The following is a 17113-nucleotide window of genomic DNA, read 5'->3' as shown; positions in this document are numbered from 1 at the left end:
ATGCACTTTTATGATGGACAGATGCACTTTTATGATGATAGATGCACTTTTATGATGGACAGATGCACTTTTATGATGGATAGATGCACTTTTATGATGATAGATGCACTTTTATCATGGATAGATGCACTTTTATGATGGACAGATGCACTTTTATGATGATAGATGCACTTTTATGATGGATAGATGCACTTTTATGATGGACAGATGCACTTTTATGATGGACAGATGCACTTTTATGATGGACAGATGCACTTTTATGATGGACAGATGCACTTTTATGATGGACAGATGCACTTTTATCATGGACAGATGCACTTTTATGATGGACAGATGCACTTTTATGATGATAGATGCACTTTTATCATGGATAGATGCACTTTTATCATGGACAGATGCACTTTCATGATGGATAGATGCACTTTTATGATGGACAGATGCACTTTTATGATGGACAGATGCACTTTTATGATGGACAGATGCACTTTTATGATGGACAGATGCACTTTTATGATGGACAGATGCACTTTTATCATGGACAGATGCACTTTTATGATGGACAGATGCACTTTTATGATGATAGATGCACTTTTATCATGGATAGATGCACTTTTATGATGGACAGATGCACTTTTATGATGATAGATGCACTTTTATGATGGACAGATGCACTTTTATGATGATAGATGCACTTTTATCATGGATAGATGCACTTTTATGATGGACAGATGCACTTTTATGATGATAGATGCACTTTTATGATGGATAGATGCACTTTTATGATGGATAGATGCACTTTTATCATGGACAGATGCACTTTTATGATGGACAGATGCACTTTTATGATGGACAGATGCACTTTTATGATGGATAGATGCACTTTTATGATGGACAGATGCACTTTTATGATGGACAGATGCACTTTTATGATGGACAGATGCACTTTTATGATGGACAGATACACTTTTATGATGATAGATGCACTTTTATGATGGACAGATGCACTTTTATGATGATAGATGCACTTTTATGATGGATAGATGCACTTTTATGATGAGGAGCCGCTTTCCGACCGGAGGGACTTTTGCAGTTCCTAGAACCTAACATTCCTATAACCCTTTTTTTTCCGCGTGTTCCGACCGGACTAAGTTGGGGATTTTTTAGTTCCTCAGACCGTAGTTCCTATAACTCTTTCAGTACCTAGTCTAGAGCGAGGACTTTTTTAGTTCCCTTTCCCTAGGTCTACGTTGATTGGTTCAACTTATAAGTCATGCCCACTGTCAACACATTTTCTTCACTGTCTGTTGCAATTCGCCTATGTAGGCTACGCTAACTCATAACTTAAGACAAACATAACGCATTCAACCAGCTAATTGCTAATGCTTGCTAAACTTACCTGTCGTTTTGTTTGCCTCCTGCGCTCTGCTCTTCTATCTTCTTCCATCATATTACTTAAGATCATATTACGCTGGAGCCTTCGTCTTCTGTGTTTCTCTGTACAGAACTCAAGATCTTTAAACGCCGCCGTTCGTACTCCGTTATTAAGGTCCCGGAAAGGCAGAACAGGAACATTCCGATAGCCTCCTCCACGCTGGTTTGTTGTCGTTGTATGTGGCGCCGCCGCCGCCGCCGTGCTTGCGTCACTCCCTTACCCCTCCTACCAGTTCCTATGGCCACTTGGCCAGTGCGAACGCAAACAGCAAAACCGAGTTTGGGGGAGAGTAGTTCTTAGAACTGTTTAGAAGTGGACAGTTCCTATAACTAAGTTCCTGGAACTACTTGGTCGGAAAGCGGCTATAGATGCACTTTTATGATGGACGGATGCACTTTTATGATGGACAGATGCACTTTTATGATGGACGGATGCACTTTTATGATGGACAGATGCACTTTTATGATGATAGATGCACTTTTATGATGGACAGATGCACTTTTATGATGGACAGATGCACTTTTATGATGGACGGATGCACTTTTATGATGGACAGATGCACTTTTATGATGGACAGATGCACTTTTATGATGGACAGATGCACTTTTATGATGGACAGATGCACTTTTATGATGGATAGATGCACTTTTATGATGGACAGATGCACTTTTATGATGGACAGATGCACTTTTATGATGGACAGATGCACTTTTATGATGGACAGATGCACTTTTATCATGGATAGATGCACTTTTATGATGGACAGATGCACTTTTATGATGATAGATGCACTTTTATGATGGACGGATGCACTTTTATGATGGACAGATGCACTTTTATGATGGACGGATGCACTTTTATGATGGACAGATGCACTTTTATGATGGACAGATGCACTTTTATGATGGACAGATGCACTTTTATGATGGACAGATGCACTTTTATGATGGACAGATGCACTTTTATGATGGACAGATGCACTTTTATGATGGACAGATGCACTTTTATGATGGACGGATGCACTTTTATGATGGACAGATGCACTTTTATGATGGACAGATGCACTTTTATGATGGATAGATGCACTTTTATGATGGACAGATGCACTTTTATGATGGACGGATGCACTTTTATGATGGACGGATGCACTTTTATGATGGACAGATGCACTTTTATGATGGACAGATGCACTTTTATGATGGACAGATGCACTTTTATGATGGACAGATGCACTTTTATGATGGACAGATGTACTTTTATGATGGACAGATGCACTTTTATGATGGACAGATGTACTTTTATGATGGACAGATGCACTTTTATGATGGATAGATGCACTTTTATGATGGACAGATGCACTTTTATCATGGATAGATGCACTTTTATCATGGATAGATGCACTTTTATGATGGACAGATGCACTTTTATGATGATAGATGCACTTTTATGATGGATAGATGCACTTTTATGATGGACAGATGCACTTTTATGATGGATAGATGCACTTTTATGATGGATAGATGTACTTTTATGATGGACAGATGCACTTTTATGATGGATAGATGCACTTTTATGATGATAGATGCACTTTTATGATGGATAGATGCACTTTTATGATGGATAGATGCACTTTTATGATGGATAGATGCACTTTTATGATGGACAGATGCACTTTTATGATGATAGATGCACTTTTATGATGGACAGATGCACTTTTATGATGATAGATGCATTTCTATGATGGATAGATGCACTTTTATGATGGACAGTTGCACTTTTATCATGGATAGATGCACTTTTATGAATGTCCTAAGTGTGTATTTAGTGTACTTTTGTGTGCAAAATTGGAACAACTTATACTTAGTATACTTTAAGTATGTGACTGTGTAAGGACTAATTATGTTTGATTAGTGATATTAAAGTGTAGGCCTACTTTATTTGTGTGACAAGTACATTACAATTCATTACGAGTGTCTTCAAAACATACAAGCAATACCATAAGAGTGTGATATATTTGAGTAAAAAGTATATGCTCAGTAATACCTTTGGCTTATTCCAAATACTACAAATCGCACACTTTGTCTTCAATAACAAATACACATTAATAAACAAATATTACTTAGCATTATACTAATTGCATACTATAATGTATTTTGAAAGTATATTTTCAATGCATTGTTACAATGATCATTTTCATCACACAGTTAAAAATATACCTAAAATATATATTTTAAGTTAAGTGCAAAAAAATAAAATAAACAGAATTTTCACTTCAGACAATATACTAAAGTACATGATGCCTATACTTTCAATATATTTAAAGATAGTACAAATTTGTTAGTATATTGACAAAGTACTATTGAAGAATATATTTAGTATACTTTTTTCACTAGAGCAGTGTTTATTGTCAGTTTTTTAACGAAAGGTTTTATAGTCTTGAATACGTCAATCCTCTGTCCCACATGAGCACAACGAGTATGTAAAAGAATTCATGGACATTCGGTCCCTTTTCATGCTTTAATCCATATTTGTTTTTGAATTTCACTTTGATATTTTTCAGACAAGAGCATCAGGACTCTGGATGTCATCATGTGTCTGTTGAACGTCCAGTTTCTACACGTGTGTCTCGGTTGTGCAGCTTTGCTTTCCAAGAGCAAGTCTATCACATGTGTGTGTTACAGAGACAAACAAGAAACACTACAAAGACTTTGCAACACTTGACTCTTTACGTTAGTTCTAAATGATGTATGAAGTCATGAAATCAGAGACCCTTGGGTACACTGAACTGTTTTCTTCTCAGGATCGAGGAGTTGAGTTTGATTGCCCCCTGGAGGAGACTCTGGACATGCAGGACCATTTTTAAGATGCATAAATGCAATTCAACACTTGCTCATAACTGTATTAAATTAAAATACTAAACAAAATATTTAATTCATTCATTAAATAATTTATGTAGAATGCCACTAATTACAACGCTCACAATGCCTTAAATAATCAACAACACTCAAATACTCTTGAACTACACATACGACATACAGTCCGTATTTACACTGATCTGAGTCTCATGCGCATTGAGTTCATTTAACACTATAACAGTTATGGGTTTATTTTGAGTCACACATGACAAAAATAATAACTTGAGGTCTAGTTAGTGAGTCAAAATGATTCATAACCGCTATGACTCACAGGTACTTTTAAATAACTAAAACATGCAGCTCATAAAAGTCCTTCATTTGTGAATCGGACGACTGGCCATGCTATATGTTTCTGGAAGTGACTTATTCATAAATATAAACTATTTATTCATATTTCAGTCTTGTGACTGCAATGTTTAGTGGGTGAGAGACAGGTCATGTAAACATCCAAAGTAGCGAATTTAACTTATGCACACAATTGAAATATCACTTTAAAGATTTGCGAATAAAGCAGCGTTTCCATCTCATGTGTTCGAGAGAACAAAATCGCCACTTCCTGTGAAACTGGTGCACAATATCAGTAATAAAACTGTAAGTATCTCTTTTTCCCTCCATCATAAACGAGTGTGTGTCGAGCGTCAGACGAAACACAGTCGTGTTCTCTAGCGTTCGGGAACACACTCGTGTGTGTGTGTGTGTGTGTGAGACGCTTCTGGAGGGAATTACACCAATCTAGTTCTTTCCTTCAATCAATTCATCAATCCATCAACCTACCTACGTCTCCAACTGGGTAATATTAGTGCTAAAATGCTAAACATACTTTTTTTGCATTAAAAGGTTGACTTGAAAAATATATTGAAGCACTTGAAGGGAAATTCAGGACGGTTTCATGGATGATGAGGAGACGCAAGTGTTGGATATGATCTTATTAATGAGGGAATGTACTTTATATATGTGGTCGTTGTTTAAACCCACCCTGAACATTAAACACACATTATTGTTTGGCATATATTTTCAGTGGAGTGAAAGTACAGTTCAGGTGAAACTCGAAAATTTTGAATATGGTGCAAAAGTTCATTTATTTCAGTAATTCACCTTAAAAGGTGAAACTAATATATTATATTGACTCATTACATGCAAAGTGAGATATTTCAAGCCTTTATTTGTTATAATTGTGATGATTATGGCTTACAGCTTATGAAAACCCCAAATTCAAAATTAGAATATTGTGAAAAGGTTTTCATAAGCTGGAACCCATAATCATCACAATTATAACAAATAAAGGCTTGAAATATCTCACTTTGCATGTAATGAGTCAATATATTATATTAGTTTCACCTTTTAAGTTGAATTGCTGTACGGGACCGTGGGGAATTGACTGCGTCGTGATAAGTGGGCATTACAGAAGAGAAGAGTTGAAAACCAATTGAAATGTTTGACGTCAGCCTGAGTAATTACAAACGGATAAAAGATTGCGAACACAAGTTGTTTTTGCTGTAAAAAACTTTACCTTCACATTTTGTATAAGAACGCCTCTTAGCAGTAACAGCAACTTGACTACAAAGCACAGTCACTATCACAGATAGAAGTATAACACAACTGTTTTCTTAAAAAACCCATTAACTTTATAATTGCACATATCAACTTAAGACATACATGTGGCATGTAAACGGTCATCGAATATTCCAATTAGTTTGGGAATACTGGTGCAGATGCTCACTAGCGTTAGCTCAGACTGTGTTGAGTTTGGTCACGATGAGCACTCGCACAGACTGGTCGAACGAAGAGGACACACAGAGACCCTGCTTGTCGGGGCTCCAGTCCAGACTGGAAATGGGTTGTGTGGACAGGGTGACGTTCTGCAGGAGACTCACGGACCCAGCAACACCCATGTCTACTTCATCTGAGTCCTTCTTAGTCCTCTGGGCTGGATACTCACTGCAACAACGGAAAAGCACTGATGTGTGAACAGCGCCACACTGAAGAGTAATGATGAAGCACTCTAGTGGGTCTGGGTGCCGAGAACCGCTGTGTTTATGGACCGGTGTGTAATCGGGTCAATGCCGGACTACCACAAGCTTCAGGACAAACGATACGGTTATCAATACTTGTGTTGTTTTATCTCTGTGAACTTCTGTTAATAGCGGATTAGAAGCTGCTCCTTGTCATTTTCCGTCAATGAATAATGTCATCATATTGCTCAACGTCCGTGTGATATCCATGCGCATTACTTTTTATAAAACAAAAATTTCAAATCCTCTTATCGATTCCTTTGTGTGCATTTCTATATGACTTTAAACCATTCAAGTGCGAGACTCTGTTTTCTGTTCTCGTGTGTATCAGTGTATCGGACCCGTGCAGCTCTTAAAGGGGCAGTGCTCATATTCCTGCCGTCTCTATAATAACTAATCACACAACACAAGACAGAGAGAATACTCACTCGTTCTTCACTGAGTAACTTCTGTAACTATATTTGTAATGTATATTTTATAATGTGCAGTGTTTTTTTACATTTAATTACAGTTTCTGTACCTGCAAATCTTAAAACAGTTTATTTCAATCGTATCTTTGGTCAGATGCATCTATTTGTTTTTTCCGATTTCTAATTTTATGTTTAATTACAGTGTTTACTTGTCTTTAATAATGCTTGGAATTGACATGAGTTAGTCTAGACTCTAGTTGTTCTTCTATGGTATATTTAAAGCACAGGCAAACGCTCCTTGTGTAAGTGTTCTCCAGCCTGATGATCTCTGTTCATGATATTCAGCTACATTTACATGTTTTGCAATAAGACGTCAACTAAATGTGAATGATATCTACGTTTTTGTTTACCTTATTGGACTCGATAAGCAGTATCAGTATCGATCAAATTTAAACGATACACATCCCTACTCTTTAGATGTTCGAAATATTAAAGAAATTCCTTACTATTTCCATAAATGTAGATTACCCGCTCCCCCAGCCGTCATGAAGATGTCCCGATTCTGAGGTAGATGCTTCACCTGCCATACTGTAGACTTGTGCGCCTGAAATACATAGCGCAAACGAGTCTTAAGAGTCACATTTCTACAGTTAAGTGTGCAAAACAAAGATTTAGGAAGCAAAAGCATCATAAAAGTGAATAATGCGCTACAATCCAAGTCTTCTGAAGCCATGTGATTCCTCTGAGTGCTCAAAGACAGAAATTGAAGCCATTATTCAGTGAAAATCTTGAACATTCACTCAAGAGATGTCCGATTTGTGAATGAATCTTTCTTTTGAATCAGATCTTTTCTATTAGTAAATGGATCCGGTCGGCTCACATGTAGGGTTCGATTATTTGTTAAATACTGGTTTCTTTCTCGCACAAAGCGATCGCAGGGCTTCAGGAGACTGTGATATAGCACACGAATGGCACAGGCCGCTTTTATCAATCTTTTAGGCTGCTTTTGTGCCATTTCTGAAGCTTAAAGATAGGGCTGGGCCGAAGAACGATATCATGAGTGCGCAGCGGCACAGACATCCCTCTTAGTTCAGTCGGATATGCCAATTGAAAGAATTAAAACGATTCACCCATTACAAATGTTTCTTGAAGGTAGAGAGAGAGAGAGAGAGAGAGAGAGAGAGAGAGAGAGAGAGAGAGAGAGAGAGAGAGAGAGAGAGAGAGAGAGAGAGAGAGAGAGAGAGAGAGAGAGAGAGAGAGATGTCTTTTGGATTAAGACTAAATCATATATGTAGTAAAAACATCGGCTGTTACATGATTGATGTATAACAAGTGGGTTCCCTACAGTATTGCAGGAAAACTTCATGTTTTTACATACTTTTCCATGCATTCTGCTCACATACTATAGTATCAGAGTTTGTGAATACAGTGTAATCAGACTTTAGCCATGGAAATGTTAGAAGTAACAGAAATAAGCACAGATGTCAGGGCCCAGAAAACACCTCAGACCCCAGAGGGTTACGCATACAAATAACTGAAGGAAACAAACGAATTAAGCCAACTTATATGATTCATAGTCTTTTGGCTTCTCAACCCAATATTTTTTGTAAATTACAAATGCAGTGAATATAGTGGTATCAGAGTGTATCGAAAAATGCAAGTATCTGTATTGGACTCATTCTGGGAAAAGTGTTATCGTTCTCGGTTTCATATGAGGAATGCTATTCATACTTTGCAGTCACGTGACTACCATGGATACCTGGCGGGCAACAAACGGGTATTTTCAACGTAGAGTCCTGTAGTTCCAGGTCTTATGGGTCTTTTAGTAGCTATCAAGTCTGTTAGCGAGCTAGCTGCATAACTATGGACTAGAAATAGGATTAACTCCAAGGTAGCTAAATTGTGTAAAGCAGACAAGATTTTTTTAAATAATCGAGCAGTAATAATTCCTCCGCAAATAATCTAGCTCTACTATTGGGTCATCTCTGGTTCTCATTGAAAACCATAGATATCACAAAGCTCAAAACACCAACTTTTGTATAGTAAAACTGGCAACGTTCTGACAAGATCCTTGATTAGTTTACTGGGTTTCATTGCGTTCTTGCCCGCCAGCCAGTACTATTGACGTCACGTGCAAAGTATGAATAGTCAAAAACACGCTCAAACATAAAAGTTTGGTTTAACTCAAAGAAATTATGACAGAAATATATTACTATTGTATAGTCAAATGTACTTATCATACTAATATTATTATTATCATTCATATTAAGGAACATTATAAAACTAAGATTTTTGTTCCATCCATGTTTTAATTTATACAGTATACAAGTTCTGTTGTACAAAACCTTATTTGACAAAAAATCAAAATGCAATGTTTTGCTGTAAATATATTGTTATATTTTCCTTTTATTACATTTTAAAGGATTTGATTAAATTTTTAACATTTCATTCCATACCATTTTTGATGAAACATTTGATTTAAATCACAAAACATTATTCAGAAAAAAATCAAATAGAAAATGAAATTGATTTCATGGGGTCCTAAATATTGTGGCGTTTACTTGTACTCTCAATAAACACATTTATTTACCATTACTGCCTTACCCATTATTGGTAAACGAATATCGGGATAAATACTGTGTATCAAGATGGTATGATATGGAAAATATATCATGATAATATTGTTGGCCATATCTCCCAGCCCTACTTAAAAGCTTCAGTGCCAATTTATAGTAATTGCATGTTTCCTCCTGTGAGAAAGAGAATAAATGAAGGCAAATACAATTTTCATCATCATTCAGAAAAAAATCAAACATGTATACAGTCTTTCAGTGAAACGAACCTTTTCGGACACTGAAGCGAAGCCCTTGGTGGGATGCTGGGTCCTCATGTCAAACACATGAAACTTGCCCTCTAGAGATGTTGCCACTAGTTTGTTCATGTTAATGTCTTTTCTGTCAAATTCAACAGAGCATACCTGTGAAAGAAGTGCAAAGTGAGTTTATCCATTATACTGCATCTACACAAACTAGATTCCTCCCACTACACTGAAGAAAGCTCTCGCCGGCGCTGCATCCGGACCAGATGATGGACAGATGCTGATTCTTGATGAGCTTCACAATTCTGGATAAACTGAGAATCACTTTTTTTTTAATAGAGATCACAATTCTACCTCGATTCTGAACAGACGACTAAACAAAATAACATGTTGTTTACTAGAGGTTCTGACAAAACGTTAGTTGCTGCAGTCTATCTAAAATGTTTAATTCATTGAAATTAATTATTTTTTTTAAAATCAGTTTGAGTGAATGATTCAATGGCTCACTCATAAAGACTTCACTTGTTTTATTACTGGATGAATCAGTGATTTTGAACGAATCTCTTGAATGAATGATTCAATGAGAAATAGATTTTCAACAGTCACCCGTCGCCACCTACTGGTGTAACGATGTAACTGATACAATCTTTATTTGAAGCGTCAAGTTACTTTCAAAAGGTGATTTACTCTGATGTCTAAAGTGATAAAAATAGTGTTTATATCCGAAGTATAAACTTTTATCCAAGTACTTCTGTGATAATACGAATGATTGTAAGATATTGTAATAATAATGATACTGTGATGTTGAAAAGACGGTTTCATATCTATTCATGACAACGACACACATCTGAATGTTCCTGTGATCGACTTATCAAAGGTTTAATAGAGAGCCGAATCTCTGTCGTTTAGGAATAAGATCAAGTGTGTGTGTGTTTGAACCGAGATCACGGTCTGTTAGCGATTAATCGCGCAGCTCCACTGCTCAGCCACTTTATATTCCCTGTCCATCTGACATTTATATGATTAATAACATTTAAATGATATCTGATGGTTACATCAAAGCCAGTCTGTTACATTTATGCTCTTCTAATTTATATAATCATTTCTTAACCACGACGTTGTGTAAAATGTTCACTATGCACAAACCGCTCACACACGTGTTTATTTCAGATAAAGTGAATGATAATCATATTCATCAGATCATCAGATGGTGTGTTCACGTGACTGTAGCTGAAGTGTACTCGAGCACAGATGATCGGTCCATGAAGGTCTACGCTCTAAACACTCATGATCAGGTGTTGGACAGTTAATAATCGACACTGAAATACTTTCAGCAAGCAGAAGTGAAATATGTCCTAGCACACTTACCCCATTCTTGATATTTGTCTCCCATCGTAAAGACATATTTCTAAGATCAAATAACTTGATGTCACCATTGTCATATCCAGCACACACACAGCGGTCTTGGTCGTTGAACGCGTGACCTTGAGATAAAACAAGGAAAGTTGCCATTAGTTTTATTTTCTATACTTGGATTTCTGATACTAAAAAAAGCACAGTTATAACATATTTTATTAATATTGTACTTTAGAACTAGACAATGATAGAATCTGCCAGAGCTGTAAAAAAATAATAGCAACAACAACAGCATTAAGAGATCGTCAAGGCCCTGATATGCTCTCGTTTAGCAAGTTCTTTGTTCCTCATTCAGGATTAAACTGAAGTAAACCGCTGAATATTAGAATACTGTTTGAGAACATTCTGATGCACAAACACACACAACAACGCCAGCGATGAGAAAAGAGCAGGTAAGAGTCGAGAGCATCTGATCACAGGGAGGCGATGTTCACACCAGCTCTGATCAGGGTTTTACTCAAAGTATTTTGCTTAAAATTAGTACTAAAAACAAACAAACAATGTACATAATATTCAAAATTCTCTTTCCTTGCCTTCTAAAAAATAATTCTCGGGTGTAACAATATATCGTGTCACAATATATCACAATACAAAATATGTATCATGGATAGTGACTATGTATTGTGTATAATTTACCCAAAATAAAAATTACTGTGTGGAAAAATTCCAAGTTGTTTTAGTGTCAGTACTACATTAAACTACTATATATGATGTTGAATATAATGTATAATAATGCAGTGGGGGAATATCTGTGTGTCCTGATAATGCCAGATGTCTGATGTTACCAGTAAAAGTGGCCGACATTATTATAAATATATCTAGTCAGTGACAGAGAAAGCATATTCGTCTAAAATAATTCAGTGTTTTCAGCTTCAGAATCATGAATATTGTTATTCTGGTGTCTCTATTGTCCTGTGCTTTGGGTTTCAGCACCAAGTCCAACACTATTCATTTACACACACACCCAGTTATTGTTTTTTTTTACCTTTTATCATATGTCTTGGAGTATCACATTAATATCGTATCGAGAGTTCAGTATCGTGATGTATCGAATCGTGACATGAGGGCATCGTTACACCCCTACAATTGGCTTTATGCACAGCTTCACTACTTCCTGAACTTCAGCCAGCCCTTTGTTTCCTGTCTGTCATTATTGGACAAACTGATTAACCAGCCTCCACCAGGATTAATCAGTTTGTCCAATAATGACAGACAGGAAACAAAGGGCTGGCTGAAGTTCAGGAAGTAGTAAAGCTGTGCATAAAGCCAATTCTAACATTGTTTATCATAAATTCTCTTAACATGCTGATTAGGCCTAATGCTAAATGTAGAAAACGTCGTCACAAACCTGGTTTGAACGGTCTGAGTCACAGGCTACGGTATGACAGATACAAAAATAAACTACCGGTATATTTGCTGCATTCTCGTTTTCTGAAGCGTTTTAGCAAAAGTATCAATCTATTACGCTGCTCACGTGTTTCAGTTTTAAAAATAACCGTGTCGTCTGCAGCTCTTATGAGGCTTTACGTCTTTAACGTGCGGGGCAGAAAGGGCATGAATTACTCGCTTCACTTCGCTCGCAGAACGCCTAGCTCGCGGGCATAGTCAATACTTCGGAGAAGAGCGACGTGACACGCGTCCTCCGCGCCGAAGTGATGAGCCAGTTCCTCCTCCCCACAGCGAGTCAGGCTTCTACAGTCGCTACTACTTTGTTCCCAAGAAGGATGCTGGCCTCAGACCCATCCCAGATCTCCGGCATCTGTACAGGGCCCTTATGAAACGGCCAATCAAGATGCTAACCCTGAAGCAAATCCTCACGCAAGTTTGCCCAGGGGATTAGTATATCTCAGTGGATCTATAAGATGCCTACTTTTATATCCAGATAGCCCCCCATCACAGACCTTTCTTGAGATTCGCGTTTGAAGGGGTGGCCTACCCATAGATATCCATAATAAAGGCTAGATGTCTTACGGCGGAGTCTCTATCGTCATCACCGGCGGCCATCTTGTCACAGTCAAGCTTTCTGGCGGGCTCTGTGGTGCCTGATGTAAGATGAGTGATCGGCACGAACACAAATACTCTTATCTCGTCGAAATCTTGACGGATTTACAAACGGTTTGGTTTCTTACAAACATTATTAACGTGGCTATAATTCTGGATGATTATTTATTTATACACTTATAAGTATGCAGTATCATAACTACATCTCTGACGTTTATAACAAACCAAACCGTTTGAAAATCGGTAGAAAATTGAGCAAGTTATGGTTATTTAAAAAGTACATGCACCATTAAAACACAATGTTACGAGTGAGCGAGCTGCCTGTGGCAAGATGGCCGCCAGGTGTGGACGTCGACCTCCATTGGCCAGCAGCGCGGACGAGACAACTAGCCTTTATTATGGATATATATGGGCCTACGAGTTATGCTTGCTACAAAAGTCGGTGTTCAGAAGCAACACCGGTTACATCTCTTGCCCACCGCGGCACCGCCCCCTACTGTCAATTTGATTTATTATTTTCTTTATATAAAATCATTTAGTTCAGTTAGAGAACAGACACTATTAAACTGAACATGTCTGCTTAATAAATCGTGAGCCGAACAGAGTCGCCGCACAGATCAGCAACAGGATCTGACTGACAAGGTGATGCGGAATATGTGTCAAAGCGAAATGTAAAAGGGCCTATTTAAGTGAATTTGTCATTGCACTGTTTTGTTGTTGTGTTTTTCATTAAGAATAATAGGCTAATGAACTAACCATTCAAGTAATCCGCCCCGAATTGGCGCTAATTTTTCCGGTTGACATGTGCGGCCGAGCACATTTTAGTTTCGTTTTCAAATTAGCGCCAATTCGGGGCACAACAACAAAACATTGTTGAATGCCCGTGCAAACGGGCGCATTTTACGCTTGGCTTTAAATTAGCGATTTAAAAGCCCCCGCCGGTGATACCGGTGTTGTCACACGTCGGTGGGAAAATATTCTCACCGTCACATCCCTACTACCAGTATACGGTCCTTCCATTCGGACTGTCCCTAGCCCCGTGCACGTTCACGAAGTTCATGATGCAGCACTTTCCCCCCCGAGACAGAAGGGAATGCGCATCCTGAACTACCTCGACGACCGGCTCATTTTGACCTTTTGATCATTTTGATCATTTGACCGCCTAGGACTGTCTCCCAGCCAGAGGATCTCTTTTCGGGGGGCGGTTCTAGACGCAGCCCAAATGAGGGCGCAAAAAAATACCCACCGAAAGCCACTGTCCAGCAGTCTCTCTTGGCTTCCCCCTCCATCGGCTCCATGTTCACCACAGGTGTGTCTTTCTGCCTGGAGTCCCACACCTTCACTGTTCCTGTTCAGCAAAACACACACATTCAAATCCAACAACACTGAGAACAAACTGAGGCCTTGTCCACACTAATACGGTTTCGTTTGAAAACGCATCTTTTTCTCCCCATGTTGGCCTTCCGTTCACACTGAGACAGCGCTTTTATTAATGAAGACAAACCTTTTTGAAAACACTCTTCAAGTGGATACATTTTAAAACGCTGTTTTCGCGTTGTATGTGGACTGTGAAAACGATGATGTAAGTTTAGTCATGTGACGCGTATTGAACCCATAGATATTCATGTTTATACCGGTATTGTGCCAGTTATGTGCTGTTCACTTTCACACAGTTGCTAAAATATCCTTCACACACTCTTCATATCACAGTCCTGCAAAGATGACAGAAGATTCACTCACATCTGCTGTCCTGTGGCGAAACACGAGCAGTTTCAGACCAAACATATAATGGTGAGTGTGTGTGTGTGTGTGTGTGTGTGTGTGTGTGTGTGTGTGTGTGTGTGTGTGTGTGTGTGTGTGTGTGCGACCTGGACGATCAGTGAATCATGAGATATTTTTCTAAATAAAATTATCCTGTCAGAAGAATTTCCATCTGTATATCATCTCAGTGAGGTTTTGTGAGGATGTACGTATGCGCTGTAGCGTTTTCAGGCGTTCAGGTGAACACGCTAGTGTGGACAGAGAGCGTTTTTAAATGTATCCGGATTAATGTAGACGTAGCCTTAATGTGAGGACACCACCTCCAATTTCAATTATAGTCCTATTAAATACTTAGTTAGATACTTTATTTCCACTTGTTGAAAATGTTATGTTACACTTTATTTTGACAGTTCACTTTAGACATTATATCAACTACAAGTAACTTTGCAACTACATGTCAACTACTAACTCTCATTAGAGTATTAGTAGACTGTTAGGGTTAGTAGAAAAAGTTGACATGTAGTTGCAATGTCTGTTGTTAAGCATCGAAATTAAGTGTTAAGCAGATATTAAGCAGTAGTCTCAGAGTTGCAAGTACACTAAGGTAAATGTTGGATGTGTGTGAGATGATAAGTGACCGTCTCTGCTGCCGGTGAGGATCTCCGGGGCCCCGTCCCCGATGCCCAGTCCTCCCACTCCATCCACACCGTTGATGATCTCCTTGTGTGCTTTGACCGAGTACACCGGGGACTCCGGCGCTTCGAGGTTCCTGCAACGCAGAGGTTAAGTTTCACGTTTCGTTACTGTAACGTCTCAGTCTGGATGCTGGAACACATTCAGATCCTACCAGACGTTGAGGTTTCCGTCGAAGTCTCCGGTGGCCAGATGCCTGTGCTGGAGAGACGAGGCTCCAAACGTGCCACACTTGATCGGCTTCGGCTTCTCGATCTGGAATAAGGTAGGTTTGAAATGGACACACACACACACACACACACGTTTACTTAGCTATCTAAATGGGGATATTCCATAGGCGTAATGGTGTTTATACTGTAAAACTGCATATTCTCTCTCCTTACACTAACCCGACCCCTAAACCTACCCATTACACAAAAATGTCTGTATTTTTACATTTTCAAAAAAACCTATATGTAAAAAATACAAATGAGGACAATCCCTAAAGGAAGGTTTTTGGAGATTTTGGTGACTTCTGGGTACAAATTTGTCCCCAAAATATAGTTAAGTAGGTACACACACACACACACACACGATGATGACACACACACACACGATGACAAACACAACACAAACAAGATAACACACACACACGATAACACACACAAACACGACAACACACAACACACACACGACAACACAAACACAAATGACAACACAAACACGACAACATACATACACACGTCAATAAACCCACACTGGAAAGTTACCAGTGTTTATTAGGTGCCTTTAACTACTATGTACTATGTAGATCAAAATAAACTGTTAAGTTACATACAGTGATCTTATTGTATTAAGTTTAAGGGTTTAAGGGTGTGTTATTTTGCACACAAAACCCCCCCAGAAGATTTAGTTACAGTACAGTACATATGCTAAACTTTCATAACTTTTTTTTTTGTGCAGATTATCCTTTTAAAAAAATAGACAAACCGTAGGTATTTATTCCAAAGAGTTCATGAATTACAACCATTTATGTTTTTATAGAGCATGTTCACGTCTACGCTCAAAAGAGGACGAGAGTAAACTGGCTAAATCTGAGATTTTAGAAGTCGTTAAGAGGTCGCGGTGTAAACAAACCGCGTTCCGTTGCCATGACAACCACGCGACACGAGTTTTCTAGAAAGGCGCTCATCTTCATCCGCTAGTAGTGACCGTGAATCAGTCTTCATTAGTCTGAGGTAAAGTTAAACAGCTCAAACCTCTTTGACCAGCTTCAGTTCGCCGTGCTGGATCTCGTAGATCTGCATCACTCCGGTTCCTCTGGCGAAGTTTCCCATACACACAAACTTTGCGCTGCAGGGAATCCATCTGCTCTCAAACACCGTGTAGTTCAAACTCTTCTGGATGTGTGCGATGATCTGCGGCTTCTCGAGGGCTGCTGACATGGTGCTTTTACTGTCAATTAAACACGAGAACACTACCAGTTTGAGCAGAAGACAGGCGATGTCAGTTGTGTTGCTTGATCAGCGCGTTTAAGGACCCTCCCACAACACATAGCTGACCTACTTATAGCCTGATCAAAATTAACAGAAAATCTTCATAAAACGAATAGACTATAACACTCGACTATTTTATCTTTTGTTTTAAAGTAACAGTTCATATACGTTTTGTAGCTA

The 17113-nt window shown here is 38.5% G+C and overlaps 1 protein-coding gene across 1 annotated transcript; it reads right to left on the bottom strand.

The window, feature by feature from the left end:
- Positions 1-6071: 6071 nt before the first annotated feature.
- On the bottom strand, positions 6072-16990 carry dnaaf10 (dynein axonemal assembly factor 10). The gene is made up of 8 exons (XM_056260147.1): positions 16697-16990; positions 15613-15713; positions 15404-15534; positions 14251-14352; positions 10956-11071; positions 9612-9746; positions 7276-7373; positions 6072-6285 (listed from the first exon to the last, which is right to left on the bottom strand). Exons 1-8 carry the CDS (start codon positions 16880-16882, stop codon positions 6078-6080), a joined length of 1077 nt encoding a protein of 358 aa, XP_056116122.1. The 5' UTR covers positions 16883-16990; the 3' UTR covers positions 6072-6077.
- Between the last annotated feature and the right edge of the window lie 123 nt (positions 16991-17113).

This window comes from Rhinichthys klamathensis, unplaced genomic scaffold (genome assembly GCF_029890125.1).
Source record: "Rhinichthys klamathensis goyatoka isolate OS25496 unplaced genomic scaffold, OSU_Roscu_1.1 h1tg000174l_1, whole genome shotgun sequence".
Lineage (NCBI taxonomy): Eukaryota > Metazoa > Chordata > Actinopteri > Cypriniformes > Leuciscidae > Rhinichthys > Rhinichthys klamathensis.
This window is presented reverse-complemented; position numbering and strand designations above follow the sequence as displayed.